At 36.9% G+C, this 17,064-nt stretch overlaps 1 protein-coding gene across 5 annotated transcripts in view; it reads left to right on the top strand.

Moving 5' to 3' along the window:
• Positions 1–16,591, top strand: part of fam184a (family with sequence similarity 184 member A) — a 146,051-nt gene extending 129,460 nt beyond the window's left edge. For 2 of the 5 annotated variants that reach the window (XM_033021178.1, XM_033021179.1), the window contains 5 exons: positions 415–561; positions 4,719–4,836; positions 9,684–9,788; positions 9,943–10,148; positions 15,778–16,591. In XM_033021178.1, coding sequence (XP_032877069.1) covers positions 415–561; positions 4,719–4,836; positions 9,684–9,788; positions 9,943–10,148; positions 15,778–15,865 — 664 coding nt within the window. In that variant the 3' untranslated portion in view covers positions 15,866–16,591. Of the gene's footprint in view, positions 1–414; positions 562–4,718; positions 4,837–9,683; positions 9,789–9,942; positions 10,149–11,430; positions 12,263–15,777 lie in introns of those variants that run through there. The other 3 variants (XM_033021181.1, XM_033021182.1, XM_033021180.1) reach the window with 2 other exon arrangements.
• Positions 16,592–17,064: the final 473 nt, after the last annotated feature.

The following is a 17,064-nucleotide window of genomic DNA, read 5'->3' as shown; positions in this document are numbered from 1 at the left end:
TTAAGGCAAATAGATTTAATATCTTATGATTTGGGGAAAGAGTGACAACTGAGGGCGGCATGGTGCACAAGGGTAGAGTTGCTGCCTTGCAGTGTCAGAGACTCAGGTTCGATCTTAACTACAGGTGCTGTCTGTACGGAGTTTGTACGTGTTCTCCCTGTGCCTGCAAGGGTTTTCTCCGGCTACTCCGGTTTCCTCCTACATTCCAAAGACATACGGTTTGTAGGTTAATTGGCTTTGGTAAAATTGTCAAATTATCTTTAGTGTGTAGGATAGTGCTTGGTGGGCCGTAGGGCCTGTTTCTGCACTGTATCTCTGAACTAAACTAAACTAAATCTAAATAAATTGATTTATCTGTGTAAATTAGTAGCTGTTAAACTGGGAGTTAGCTTTGCTTTGTCTTTTTTAAAACAGGATTTATGAACAGGAGATGATAAAGAAACAAGAGAAGAAGATAAATGAAATGACTGCAGCCCATATCCGAGAAACACAGTGCATGCTAACAGACTTCAACAAGGCTCAGGAATTCCTGAAAGATAAAATTTCTTCTCTGGAAATCTTGTAGGTTGTTTAGCATTTTAAAATAATGACTCTGGGAACTGAAGCAAATTGCTGTAGTATCAGTACCAGAAAAGATGGTGATTAATTTGTAATTCACTCCTTTGAAACTTAATTTGCAGATAAGAACAGAGGTAGACTTATAAACCCCGCAAACCTAGAGCAAGTTTGAAGTGCATCTTAACATTGCTACTTTATTAAGTTCTGTAACTTTCAAATTGATGTCACGCCTTTGCGACATGTTTTTGAAATTATCAATAGGCTCAATCTCAGCGGGTTTCTGAAAGTCAGATTAACACACCTTCTGTGTGATTAAGTTTTCTGACATCATTCTTGAACATAGTGCTATAATTCTTAGAGTATACCACTTGATTTTGAATTCTGATCACCTTCCCTAAGAAATAACTTCTATCTACACTATAAATTCTTCTTAAATTATATTAAACATGCAAATAATATTACCCGCCATACCCTTTCTTCAAAGGAGTTAGCGTCTAATCTGTCAGGCGCGCTCATTAGCTTAACTCTTCCAGCCCAAGAACAAGAATGGCATCCTATTCAAGATCCGCATATCCTCTCTGAAGTATAGTACCAGAAGTGAATGACACTGTTAGTAATATATTTCTCCAAATATAATGAACACATTATCAGAAATACACATCTCTCTAAATTTAATGCTGCACTGACCCATTTTTGTACTGATTCCATGTATTTTTATTTCTGGGAACACATATTGAGCACTAACCAAGATATCAGTTTAGATTGCAATGCTATGGCTACATTCTAGATTCTGCATGATTCTGATGTATTTGTAGCCCTTGTGCTTCCTCATTAAAGTCATGGAGAGATACAGGAATGAAACTGCCTCTTCAGCCCATTGAGTCTGCGCCAACTTTCAACTATCCATTTTTACACTAACCTTATCTTAATGCATCTTCTTGCCCCCACATTGCCATCAAATTCTACCACTCACCTACATCCCAAGGGAGATTAACAGTCACCCAGTGGCCGATGCCTATCAGTCTGCATATTTTTGGGATGTGGGAGAAAGTTGATTGCCCGGAATGAACCTAGGTCCTAGCAGTGACAATATGCAACTTCCACACCGATTATACTGGAAATCTGGATTGAACTCCAGTTTCTGGAGCTGTGCTGTTCCAATTATAGTCGTGGAGTTATACGGCACGGAATTAGGTGCTAATGCCCATGCCGAACAAGATGTCTCATCAATGCTACTCCCACCTACCTGTCTTTGGCCCATCTATCTATTCATAACTAAAACTCTGATATTGTGCTCTTCCAGTTTGCGCGGGCTTTCTATTTGCACAAAAACGGTACTCGATAGCGCTACGATTTTTCGCAAGCTCACTCACCGTTCTCCTGTACTCCGAGTACACCAGGTTTTTTTCCGATCGGGGGTCTATTGTAAAAGTTAGCTAGGTTTAAAAATCTTTAAAACCGCGCGTGCGCAGATTGATCTCTCCTGCCAGTCAGCGCCGCGTGGATTGGTCTTTTCTCCTGTCACTTCGTGGGACGGTCCGCCCTTCCTGCACCATCGCGTCTTTACTGGAGCTGAGGATAGCTGGTGGAGGTCTCCAACTGGACACAATTTTCGAAGAGATCGGAAGCGGCCAGGCCCGGCCCGCTCCGGGAGATGTTGCCAAACGGAAAGCGGTGAATCTGATCCTGGCGGAGGAGAACGTCCAGTGACCAGTGCCCGCTGTGAGTCCCCATCGTACTGCCAGCTCTAGCCCCTTCTCCTCTGGTCCCCCTCGCTGGCTCCTGCCCCCCCTCCCACGTAATACTCCCCTCTCTCCCACAACCCCCGTCTTTTCTCCGAGTTCTCTCCTCCTGTGGAAAAAGTGAAGGGGTCTGAATACTTTCTGAATGCACTGTGCCTGCCTCAATTACCTTATCTGGCAGCTCGTTCCATGTATCCACCAACCTCTGTGGATATATATTGCCTCTCGGGTTTCTATTAAATCTTTCACCTCTATATGACATAGGAACAGAATTAGGCTATTCGGTCCATCAAGACTCTATCGCCATTTAATCATGGCTGATCAGTTTTTCCCTCCCAAACCCATTATCCTGCCTTCTCTCCATAACCTTTAACACCCTTACGAATCAAGAAGCCAGGTTTAGATCAATGCAGAATCTTCACTTAAGTACTGGTGCATCTCAGCAAGCACCTGCTTCACTTTTGAACTCCATCCGTTGACGGAACGTTGACAGAACTTCATCTATTGCAGATGGTAAAGTTGCTGTCACACAGTGCCAGAGACCCAGGTTTGATCCTGAACTCAGTGGCTGTCTGTGTAGAGTTTGCACTTTCTCCTATGACCATTTTGATTTCCTCAAGATGCTTCAGTTTCCTCCCCCATTCCAGAGTTAGATAGAGAGAGAATTTCAATAAACTCATTGCTCCTATTTTTGCAATTGTGAATTATCGTTAATAATATTTTTGTCTAGAATGAGCTAGGCAGTGGATCGCTCTCCTTTAATGTTGTTACATATTTGTAACCTAATAATTCAGTAATACTGAAGACAGACACAAAAAGCTGGAGTCACTCAGCAGTTCAGGCAGCATCTCTGGAGAGTAGGATTGGGTGATGTTTCGGGTCAAGACCATCTGCAGTTCCTTCTTACACAATTCAGTAATACTCACTGATGTACATTTATATGTATTCTTCTTCTCAGTGGTCATGATCATAAATTATCAAATTTCTACAAATCAGGATCATCAAAAGAAATAAAGATAAAACTAGAAGATAAAACTAAATGTGGTTAGAAATGGGACAAAAGAAGAAAAAGTGGGGAAATGTTTATTTATGAAAATCCTACAAATTACAAGTGTGAGGTGCTTGTTGCTTTTCTTGGTTTGTAATTAGCCTTACAACGATTGAAATTAATGCTTTTTTTAATTGCATATTTTTTTGTTTATTATGTTATCTATTGAGTACTGTGTTCACAGTCCTGTTTTGCTGCTGCCAGTAAGAATTTCATTGTTTCTGTACGCGACAAATTAAATACTCTTGACTGTGTTGAACTTTTCATATTGAATGGTAGTGCTGACTCGAAGGGCTGAATGGCCTACTCCTGCACCTATTTTCTATCTTTCTATGGCCCCAGTGACCCCTACTGTAACATTCAACACCACTAAATCACTGGCTTGTAGTTGTCTGGCAGGTACACAAAATTGCTGGGGAAACTCAGTGGGTGCAGCAGCATCTATGCAGCATGTCTGGCAGGTCCTTGCAGCCCTTTGTAAATAAAGGCACAACATCAATTATCCTCCAGTCTTCCAGTACCCGGACCATAGAAATAATGAGGTGAATAGTCCCTTTGGCCTAGAATGTCGATGCCAGACATGTTGCCAAGACCAACTCTTATCTGCATGCAAATACTCCATATTCCTTCATTCCCTGCTTATCCAATGGACTATTCAAAAGTCTCTTAAATTAGAGATTACATTAAATTGTATCTGCCTCAACAACCAACCCGGGCAGCACATTCCAGGAACTCATCACTCACTGTATATTAAAAAAAACTTGTCCCACACATCTCCTCTGTACTTTGCCCCTCTCACCTTAAAGCTATGCCCTCTAGTATTTTATATTTTCATCCTGAGAAAAAAGATTCTAACTGTCTATTCTATCTATTGCTTCTCATAATTTTAATACTTCTATGTCTCTCAGCAATTTACAGATTTCCAGAGAAAATAATCCAAGTGTGTTCAATCCCTCCTTGTGGCCAATACCGCCTAACCAGGCATCACTCTGGTAAACCTCCTCTGCTCCCTTTCCAAAGCCTCCACCCCTTCTTGTGATGGGGCAACCAGAACTGCTCACAATACTCCAAATGTAGCCTAACCAAGGTCCTATAAAGATGCATCACGATTTCCTGACTTTTATACTCAAATTCTCCAACCTATGAAAGCAAGCATACCATATGCCTTATTTATCACTCTACCTACTCATGTTGCCACTTTTAGAGAGTGATGGACTTGGACCCCCTCACCTCACCTATGTTGTTATGCATGTAAAAACTTTCTCTTTTGATCCATAAACCACCATAAAAAGGTATAAAAGTTGGATTTAGCAGACTTCTGGCTATCTGAATGCTTATTCTTAGTTCACACTACTATTTTATTAATCCAGATTGGAAGAGGCTGAGGAAAAATACAATAGCAGAGAATCAAGAGCAGAAGATCTACAGTTGATCAATGAATTAAAGGAAATGATTACAGAACGGGATCAGCTCATGAAAAAACTAATGGTATGTATTCACTACCTTTAAATAGAAGATATCTCTTCGATCAAAATATGACAAGTGACTATTAAGCTGATCAATACACTTTATGGTTTGTAGACGCTCTTTTTTGAACAGAATTGTGACTGCAATTACTGGATTTGCTGAAAGAATTGTGCCAACTTATTTACTTCTAATATCGCTTTGCAGCATAAATTGAACTTCCAGACCTTAAATTACTATTAGCCAGTTGATGCCTTTAAATAAATTTCACCAACAAAATATAATGAAGACGAAAACAATTTTTATTGTCGTTTGCCATGAACTCTGATCATGAGCTACAAATTCTATGCAATTCTTTGACTACTGTTACAGGTGAGGTCCAATTGCACTCAAGATATATCGTCACCAGAACCTGCCTATTTCAGCTTAAATTATATTCTACCATGTGTACTTGTCCCCATACCTCAGTATAGCATTTATCATGGTGTGGGTGAAAACCCTGACTCGGGACTGTGGTAAGAATTAGGCATTAACAAAAGGGCAGCTTTCAACAACACTGCCATTTACCGTAGGAGCCTTGGAGATACCATTGGGGTAAATAGTATCATGGTTATAATTGTTGAAGGTCAATCATCTCATTTCACAGGTGTGGGCCTTTCTTCAGCTGCTTTTTCATGAAAGGAAGGAAGGGCATTTTCTTTGGCTGCAGGTATGATGTTGGAGGACTGGAAGGCAGCTTGTGTGGAATTCACTGTTTAAAAAGGGAGAAGGGAATAGACTGGGCAATTATTCTTAACCAGTGATGGGCAAATTATTGGAAAATTATCTGTGCAACCATGTACATTATCAGTCATCATTTTCAAAACTAGTTTTTCTTTGATCTTGATTAATCAAGGTCAGAAACCATGGGATTTGATAAGAGACGGTAATGTCTGGTTAAGAATATATTTTACCTTAGTACATACTGAAAAAAATCAATAAAAGGAACAGATTTAATGCCCTCATGGATTTTAGCACGTCATTTGACAAGTACCAGAAAAAATAATTACCAGGAGAATTATAGAATGGTTACGATGCAGAATGAGGACAATCATCCTGTCCAGTTCATACTTGCTCTTTTAGAACAAAGCAGGTATTTATTGTGTATTTTCAGTGTCCACTGATTCTAAAATACACAATAAATAGTAATACACTGAACAATGTAATGGACAAAAAGACCTTTGATTGCATGTTCACCAATCTTGAAAGAAAGTAGTACCGATATATTGGGTGATTTGAATAAAAAGGTACACAGGATGCTTCCCTTGATTAGCCAAAGCATAGACTATACAATAGATATGTTGGAATACTCACCAGGCTAAAAGAACATGCAACATAGCAGCAGGAGTTTGTCATTCAGCCCCATGTGTGCCATATCAGTACACTAAACTAAACTTAAACTAAGCTATGTGGCTGCGCCTTCCCATTTAATAAGATCTTGACTGATCTTTTACCTCAGCACTATATTCCTTTGTGAATGTCATATCAAAAATGTAAAATGCAAGAGAAATTAGACAGAAGGGTCCCGACCCGAAATGCCACGTATTCCTTCGCTCCATAGATGCTGCCTCACCCGCTGAATTTCTCCAGCATTTTTGTCTACCTCAGAGAAGTTAGACAGGTCAGGCAGCATCTGTGGAGAGAATGGTCAAGCAATGTGTCAGGTCATGACCCATCTCCAGGGTCTTGAGTCCAACATCAGTGTTAGGGAGGTTATTGGGAAAAAATGTAGTCTAAATTTACACTTTGAAAAGCAGGAACTAATCAAAGATTGTAAGTGCGTCTTTTTTGGGAGAAGTATCTGACCCATTTGATAGAGTCAGGTACACAATGTATTGATGACATCAGTATGTTTGATGTAATGTACATGGATTTCAGGAGGCCCTTTTTGACATGGTCCCATGTGGGAGACTGGTCTAGAGCAAATCACTGAATTGGATCCAAAATTGCTTGGTAATAGGTGACAGAGAGTGATGGACATTTAAATCTATTTACAGTACCAAACGTTGATTTCTGTTTCATCATCAATATTGCTCAGCCCAATTCTATTATTATTTTCTAAGTACCATTTTGTTAATAATAAATTCCAGTACTTTTCTTATTACCATCTCAGGTTATCTGATATGTTGTTCCCCATTTTCTCCCCTCCCTTTTTTTTAAATGGTGGAAGGACATTAGCAACGTACAATCTGTGATAACCTTCCTAGGATCCTTTGAATTTTGGAAAATTATAACCACTCAGAAACAGGTGATCAGATTACTAATACACAAACGAGTATACCCACCTTATTAACACTAATTGAGGAATTCGGCTCTTTTTCAGGATATAGAATAAATTGGAATAAAAGCGAAATTATGTCTTTAAAACCACAGGATTCGAGACACTTACTAAAATTCCCCTTCAAAATTGCAACAGAAAAATTCAAGTATCTGGGTATTCAAATTACGAGAAGACACAAATCATTATTTAGTTGTTTTAAATAAACTGAATGATATGATTAAATTTTGGAAAACGCTTCCGCTCTCATTGATAGGTAGAATTAACGCTATAAAAATGACTTTCTTACCACAATTAATATATTTGTTTCAAGCGATCCCAGTATATATTCCAAAATATTTTTTCAAAAAACTAAATTCCACTATCACTAATTTTATATGGGATTACAGAACACATAGAATTCAACGAAAGCATTTGTGCAAATCTAAAGAAGTTGGGGGTTTATCATTACCTAACTTTATGTATTACTACTGGGCAGTGCATATTAAGAACATAATGTACTGGCTGGATAGTTCCACTCAGCAGTTGGAGTGGATAAGAATGGAGAAAGAGGAGTGCTATCCGCACGATATAGGAACGATCCTGCTCTCACCGATAAAATTGAATAGTATAATATATAAGAAGAACCCAATTATTCACAATATAATAAGAATTTGGAAACAAATAAAAGTATCCTTGAAATTAAATAATTTATCAGTACTAACCCCACTATTGAACAACCCCGCATTCAAACCTTCTCTCATCGACAACACATATCAACAATGGGATAGACTGGGGATTAGGAAAGTAGGGGATATGTATGAATTGGGTAAACTGTTATCATTTCAACAATTAAAATTAAAATTTAAATTGAAGGATAATCAATATTTTAAATATATACAGGTATGTGACTTTATGAAGAAATATACACATAGATTTCAAACTATATTTTTAGACCCTTTAGAAGAAGCAATGAATATTAAGGCTGATTCACAAAAATTAATATCATACTTTTATAATAATGTATTATATAGAGAATCACCCTCAACAGAAGCACTAAGGGAAGATTGGGAACATGAGCTAATGATAAAGATCTCGAAGGATAGATGGGAAAAGTATTTGATGAATACACATAACTGTTCTATTAATGCAAGACATAATTTAATTCAATTCAAATTATTACATAGACTATATTATTCCAAAACGAGGTTGAATAAATTTTATCCAAACGTCTCTCCCAGATGCGATAAATGTTTGTTTCAAAACGCTAATATAACACATTCATTTGTAGGATGTACAAAGTTGAATAAATTTTGGAGTGATATATTTGATATATTTACAAAGCTCTTCAAGTCAAGAATAGAACCCAAAATGGAATGGATTATATTTGGAATAATAGGAGAAGATACCAATTTAAATAAAGACCAAAATGTTTTTTTTAATTATGGGTTAATAATTGGAAAGAAATTGATACTTAAATTTTGGAAAAATACAACCATACCAACTGTTAAAATGTGGATTAGGAATATGATGGACATAGCACGCCTTGAAGAAATGAGACTCCGACTAATAGATAAATATGACCAATTCTTAAGGAGTTGGTCTCCTTTCATCGACTTTTTGGCATCATGTGATGCAGCGGTACCATAAGGATTGCTGATTTCAGTTCATGACGTGGATAGATTTGCATCTCCGAATATAGATTTGAAAAATTCTCTTTTAAGGGGCCTTCTCTTCTATTTCTACTTTCCACTTTTTCTTTTTTATTTTATTTTTTTATTTTTTATATACACACTTCACATTTTTCTACTCTCTACCATCTATTTTTCCACTTTTTCCCCTTTCTATTGTTTTCTTTTTCTTGTCTTGCTTACTTCCTTCTCATAACATGAAACTAGAGGTTGTACATAGAATGGATTACGGTATGACATAGTTGGCACCTAAAATTAGGTGCCACTGTATTGTTTTGTACTGTATTAACTTCTAATAAAATAAACAAAAAAAAAACACAAAAAAAAAAGAATTGGAACACTGTATGACAGCAGGACCTGCAATAAATATCTTGCGACTCCCCAAAGTCATTGTACCACCTAGAAGGCATAGTTAAGCAGAAGAATTAATGTTTTTATTTGATTAGATACAGCCATTACAATCAGGATTATCCTCACCATAAGGACCATCAATCTGAAAAACATCATCTATCCATGTTCTCCAGAGATGCTGCCTGATCTGCTGAGTTAGTCCAGCACTTCGTCTTTTTTTTTAAACCGGCATCTGCAGTTCTTCGTTTCGAGGACAATACATTTGTTTGATTAGCAACCCAGCCACAACTTTAAGCACATAACTCCATCATTGGCAACTGAAAACTCTGGTATCCTTCCCTGAACATCTTCATCTATTTATCTCTTAACAGTGAAAAGTTTTCAATTGAATGCAACGCCTTCTTCGCCTTTGAATCTATTTTTGTCAAAAGTAGTTTTGGGAAAAACCTTAGATGTTACATTCACTAAATCAATAAAAGTTATTAAAATATCATTATATAAAGCATTTAAATTTTTGATATTCAATTTAACAGGATGACAAGAAATATTACCAACTGGAACTGGTGAACAGAGAAACAAATTTCAACAAGGTTTTTAATGCCAGCCCTACAGTTGGCGTTATCAATCCCTTAGCCAAGGTCTGTACATTCAAGTGTTCATAATCTTCCCCGTGATTACTTGGCTTAGTCTGACTCTTTAAGATCACCTTTATTAACAGTAAAGCCAATTAGCAAGGAACTTTCTTTGGAAGTAACAGTTTCTGACTCTTTATGTTTCTTGTTTTCATTACAGCAGAAAAAAAAGAATGATAAAATTGCCAGTCGCTTTGTTAGTGCCCCAAATCTAAGTGCTGTGGAATCTGCAGGAGTGGGAAATGGGCAACAACAGCACAATCGCTTAGAGCCAATTCCGAATTCTCCTGTTCATGATATTGGGTTCAATAGTAACAAGCCTCTACCACAGACTGTACCTCCAAAGGAGGTAAAAAGATTTCTGAGGTGAGCATCCACCTCAATACAACTGTTGATGTGATGTTGCAAAAACTATCCATATACGAAAACCATTATTTTGGTAATCAACATTCAATTGCATAAGCTTGGAAATGCTTTTAGATTAATTAGTTATTGATTGCAAACACACTTATTTTGCAATTAGGGCATCGTTTTCTCTGATCTTGTAAACACTTCAATTAGAAAGTAACTTAACGACTGCCTCCTATTTCATATACAAGCTTCACAAATATCATTACTTTGGTGGCCTAATGATTACTGCTTTCAATTTTAAATTAATTTGTAATGAGAAATAATTTTAACGGTTCTAATCACTATCAGTAAAACTGTTTATACTGGTATTTTTTACTTTATTGATGGGCCTATGTTAATTATCTCCTCTAATTAAAAACAAACTAGTTATTATGAGGTTGAATTAGCATGAGATTTTTGATATGAATTTGAAATAAATTCTCCATCTTGTAGGAACTTTTTACATAAATTCGTTTGTTTATAAACAGAACTCAAATATTTAAAGTAGGGAATGCACTGCAATTATTAACCCCCACAGTTTGGTCACTTTATCAATGCCATTAACCTATGAAGCAATGAATAGATTGTTAATGAATGGACATAATTTGAATATGTCTTTTCATTACCAATTTACTTCATAGTGTGCAGGACCACAATAGTTCCATGTGGTGTTAAAATACATTGGAAAGATATTTGTTCTGGAGAGATGGTGGCTTGTGTTCTGTGCGAAACTCAGAAAACCATGTCACATTCAACCAGAAATGTTGCTGTGAAGCCAAAAGAGACTTTAGATCTGGAATCTGGAATAAATAACAACACTGGAGGAACCTGGCAGGTCAAGCAGCATCTATGGAGGCAAAGTGCCATTTTGGTTACTGTTGCACAACAGGTATGTCAAGAGGAAAATTATTCTTCCCTTATTATCAGTGTGTCTCTGGATCCAACAATGATTGAGATTTTGATCTTCCCTCTACTCTCAACTCCCACACCCAATGCCAACTGGGTGTGTGAACTTTGATCACACACACTGAGTCCCAGACTTAGCTGTTGTGATTCTTAATACTGACCACCTACCAAACCTCTCTCCTGGTGCTGCCTAAGCTGCAGAGCATTTCCATCATATTTTCATTGTTTCTGTTTTACTTCTTTAAGGAAACCAGAAGACCGTTGTTTTTTTCCAAATGATAAGGTGGCTACTAGGAATTTTAAAATAAGAATGTCATGTAAAAGATCCGTGTTAATGACTCTTTTCTGTCAGATAACAGTTGCTTCATGATGCCACACGAAGGGAGAAAGTAGCACACAACGAGAAACAAAAACTGTTATAAAGAGGTTCCCTGATAACCTTTTAAATATTCTGGCTGCAGCATTTCTTAATAACTACCAAATCCATTCTTAAAGAACTACTTTTTTTATGTTCAATGCAATGTATGGCTATTCTTACTCGGTGAGGTTAATTGTGGAAAAATGTTATGAGTGTAAAACATATTGTAAGAGATACACTGTTGAATATTTCATGATGAATATATTGCCTGTAAAATCGCCTGATCTTTTAAAAGTGGATGATATTTTGCATTTTAAGTATGTTTAGCCAAAAAGCTTACATTTGTACTCTGTTACTACACCCACAATTTCCATAACTATATTTTTGTCACTTTCAGATTAATTTCAGAAATTTACAATCAATTGATTACTTTTTAACCAGGTTAAATTAAAATGATACATCAGGAATTAGGTTGCAGCAATATATTGTAAATACTTTGTAAAAGCAAGCATAATCTGGATGAATTATTTATATTGTATAGAATCTACATTGTCAGTTTTATAAGATTTGCATATATTACTATGTTTAAAAAGAAAAGTGCAGTTTGAAGTGTGTGTTTAAGTGCTTTTATGAATATATATGCAGTTATATAATTATTCTGTGCCATTCATTATGTCTGTGGCTTTATTCCACATTTAAGTTGATATTTCTTATTGTCTTGGCCAAAGCTACAGCGGCTTTACTATATTTGTACCTTGGTTTGTAAGGTAAAGCATGCACTTTTAAAGTATACTTTTTTATTTTAATAAATTAATTTTTCAAATGAGCTGTTGTTTTATTTCCTCATATATGCCTGCAGCATGTTAACCAAAGCATTTTGGTGTCACAAATGAAATATTATTTATACTCGTTTATGTTATGAAACTGTTTTGAACAAATCTGCATTTTGTCTATTACTTTTGTTTTTTGTTTGAATGTTTTCGTTTCTGTGTCAAAAAATTATGTTTTGTTCAGTTGAACCATTCTGATTCTGCATTTTACTGATTTGTCAAGGTTTTTCTACATTCTCATCCTGCACAAAGCTATGCTGCCCAGCAAATGTGTATTGCATTTTTCCGACATAAAGACAAAAAATATTAATCTCATAGTCCCATTCACTTATTCATTTAATGCCTTTACTGTTTTTATTGGCTTGAATCGCACCAGAAAAATACTGCAACGTGCACATGGGATTAAAAGTTGGCTTTAAATTCACATTGATAATTTAAAACAGATGAACAGATCAATTATGTAACATTGTATTGTGTAATTTTCTGTCAAGCTATTAATTCATGGTTGGACGTAATTAAGCATTCTTGCAGCTAAAATGGAGATCACTAATGCGGGTTAGATTCAAGCATTGATCCTGCAAGTGAGGTATTCAAAGTTGGCTGTTCAAGGCCAACATATGTTTTGAAAGGCCCTAACAATAATATGTCGTTTATCAGCAATACTTCTTTCATCTTCAACCGTATTTGAAGCATATCCATACCATATTGTGATCCACTGCATTCTTTTTTTTGATGGTTTTGCAAGATCTTCTCAAGAAGATGAGCTTCAATTTGAGAGCCCTACACAAATTCTTCTCTGATCTTATTCAGCTGATCCTGAGTCTTATGCCAGAAGATGATGCGATGGTCAATTTTTGCCTGACTTCCATCTGAACCCTATTTGATAGTCTACAAGGTATCATGAATGTTTAATATGCTATGTGTATATTTAAAGCTAAATACTAAACCCATTTTCCCACATTAGGTCCGTATCCTTTCATGCCTCAGAACAGAGACATTACAACGTGGGTCAGGACTTTCAGCCGCCAATGACTGTGCTAACTATGATGCTAATTTAAAATAATCACATCTGCCTGTCCATGATCAATATCTCACCATCCCCGTGACTATTAATGAGCCTATGTAAACGTTGCTTAAATGTGACTATTGCAACTGTTTTCATAACCTTCCCTGGCAGTACATACCAGCACCTACCATTCTGTTTGTAAAAATACTTGCCTAACAAATCTCCTTTAAACTTCCCCCTCTGACTAGCTCCCCTTATGTGTGCATCTCATAATTTTATAAACTCTTTGTTCCTCAGCCTCTAACACTGTAGAGAAGACATTCCAAGTTTGTCCAACTTCTTCATACAGCTAATACTCTCTAACTCAGGCAACATCTTGGTGATCCTCTTCTGCACGCTCTTTAAAGCCTCCATATCCTTCCTGTAATGCATAGACCAGAGCTGCACACTCATGTGGTTAACCAAAGTTTTATACTGCAGCAATATGATTTACCAACTTCCTGATTGACAAATGCATCTTAAATGTAGTGGCATCATAGATAAATCGAGTGCTTACAAAGGTGTATGGCCTTTATGAGGATGCTGACAGAGGTTGAGCAGGCTAGGACTTTTTTTCTCTTGGAATGCAGGAGGTTGAGTGGTGATCTTATAGAGGTGTATAAAATCATGAGAGGAATAGATTGGGTAAATGCACAGAATCTTGTGTCCAGAGGAAGGGAATCAAGACCCAGAAGACATAGATTTAAGGTGAGGGGGAAGATTTAATAGGAACCTGAAGGGGTAAACTATTTACACAAGGGGTGGTTAGGTATATGGAACGTGTTTCTGGAAGAGGTCGTTGAGCAGTAACTATCATAACTGATATATTTGGACAGGTACATGTATAGGATAGGTGTACAGGATTATGGCCCAATGCAAACAGGTGGGACTAGTATAAATGGGCTATGTTGGTTGACATGAGAATGTTGGGCCGAAGAGCCTGCTTCCCCAATGTATAACTCTATGTAGTCTTCTTCTTATCGAGTCCACACACAAGATTAGAAGTTGTTCAGCCAGAGCTAAACACACTTCTCGGCATCTGCACAATGGTGTCTGTCTTGTGCTTCTTGTGCGTGGTGGTGGAAAGATTGGTTGAAACAGGGCCGCGACGTGAACGCTCTTTCCTTGGCCCCAACTCTATGTAGTGATTACAACTGATTCCACCACCTCCTCTGCCAGTGAATTTCAACCACTCTGTAATTCAAAAAAAAAGCTCAAATACATTAAACCTTACCTAACTTAAGCTTATGCCATTTTGTTTTTGATACCACTACCATGGGATAAAATATTCTGATTATCTATCCTATCCATGTGTGTTTTATTTTAATACACCTCTTGTAATGTTATATACCTCTATGAGGTGACTTTGCAGCCTCCTTCGATCAGAAAAAACATGCCCAACTTGTCCAATCTCTCCCAATATCTAAAGTCTTTTAGATCAGGCAACATTTTGGTGAATTTCCTCAGCATAACCACACCCTTCCCATTGTGTCAAGACCAGAACTGCACTTAAGTGAGATCTAACCAGTATTTTGTAAAGTTGAAGGCAAGCATGGTATACACTTTCTGCACCATCCTCTCTACCTCTGCTGCCACTTTCATGGCGCAATAGACTTGAGCCCCTAGATCCCACAGTCCATCAATAATCCATAGCATCCTGCTATTTATTATATATGCCCTACCCCTATTTAAATTGCACATAATTGAATTCTAATTTCCTAATAAGTTTCTTACATTACTTCGTTTCTGGTAGGTTGGATGAACATTCAGCGCTATACTTAGGAGTTTTTATTTTTCTCATCGGACCTGCTTTTGCCTTGCATATTTCTCATGATTCAGCATTTGTATAATTGATCTCAATGTTGCTTTGTTCAGTTATAGAAACCCGATTCAGAAAATGAATTGCTTAAGGGCCTGTCCCACTTTCCCGAGCTGCTCACGAATTCTCCCAAATTTTCGCCTTGATTCAAACTCCGAGAATGTTCGTATCAGGTAAGTCGGGACGTTTTTTCCAGCGTGACAAAAAATGCCCACGAGTAAAAAGATAGTCGGGAGGAGAAAATTGCAACATTTAATGCCCCGAGTACCTAGGGCTGACATAACAAGCCGCTACGATATATCTATGGATTCCTATGGACCCGTTACGAACATTCTCCGAATTTGAATCAAGGCGAAAATTCGGGAGAATTCGAGAGCAGCTCGGGAAAGTGGGACAGGCCTTTTACAAAACTTTTCTTTCGGAATCTATGAGGATCATCTGATCAACGAACCAGTATAATAATATAACATTTTTTAAAGGATATTGTTTCTTTGTGAAGTATTTTCAGGTACGATTTATTTGTGAGAACTGAACGACTTCTGAAACACTGCACCAATCGAGGTGATTAATGTGATCATATGTCTTTGGAACTTCTACTATCATTACCCGTGCTTATAAAAATCACTTTTCTCTATCTCTCACTGTAGCCCTCCACACACGGAAACCACACCAGTCACAGAGTCCTCGTCAGATCCGCAGCATGAAGAATGGTTTGCAAGATATTTTACTTTCTAAAAGTAGCCTAACTCCTATGGATCTTATACACATTATTCTACAGTAGGAGCATGATGCTACAAAAATCAATTTTCAACATTTGAGTATAGTTATTGTCATAAAGCATTTTGAAAAATAAGCACTTTCAGGAGTAAGGAGTTTAGTTTGTTTGGCTGGGCCTGTTTGAGTTGTCATCCAGGACTTCTAAAATGTGTAAAGCTACCAACCACACAAAACATTTTATTTTACCAATGTTAAATAATATTTTGAAACCATGCGCCTTGCAATTCTCCCAGGTTGTGGAGCAGAACACATGAAGTTTTTCCATGTCTGCCAAAAGACTTGCTGATCAATTGCCTCATGTGGCTTTCCCTATGATTATCCTTTGCCAAATTTGGGAGAGAAAAGCCTAGGTTTTCCTTGATATCTCGTGAAGTTACCTATATTATTTTATGTATAAAATATGCAATATATTGGAATATAATATAGATGTGAAATATGATTTGTATTTTAACTCAGGACGTCTCACTGTTTGGAAGTTTATATTGATTGCTAAATTAACTTTTGTTCCTGTAACATAAGCTTTTTGTTTTGTTCAGGAGAATGCTAAATCACAGGATCGGTTCATGAATTGGCCAATAGCACTGCTTGACATTAGGACTTTAAGCGCTGTTTGTTTATTCCATTTCTCCTGAGCAAATATAGTATTGCACTATTTAGTTTCATAAAAAATGTGTAAATATAGAATGAAAGAAAAATAAATGCAATATTGTCAGAAGTGGGTAAGTGATCAGTTGGCATCCTTGCAGGCTGAATAAAGAACATAAAAATGAATGCATGCTGTTTCCTTTTCATCTATTTTTATAATACAGAATGCAACTTTACATTGTGTTAGATCCTGGAAGAAATACTGAACAAGCCATGTTGAAAAACACCATTATCTAGTTTTGGTAGAAATTCTTCAAATCTGGTGGAAATCCTCATAATACACTGAAAGAATATAAAAAAATATGTACAATTGCTGTAGTCCAAATATAACTTTAAAATCTATTGAGGAAATAATGCAGATGAGCAGAGTATTGCTAAATTCACAAATATAACAGTATAACCCTGATTGGTAGGTTTGGGGAAATTATGTACAGAATATACACACAATGCCACATAAATTTTATGACCAAGTGCTCTTCATTAAAAATCTATGACATCCTGCCAGTTTATTG

The sequence above is a fragment of the Amblyraja radiata genome, chromosome 5 (genome assembly GCF_010909765.2).
Source record: "Amblyraja radiata isolate CabotCenter1 chromosome 5, sAmbRad1.1.pri, whole genome shotgun sequence".
Taxonomy (NCBI): domain Eukaryota; kingdom Metazoa; phylum Chordata; class Chondrichthyes; order Rajiformes; family Rajidae; genus Amblyraja; species Amblyraja radiata.
This window is presented reverse-complemented; position numbering and strand designations above follow the sequence as displayed.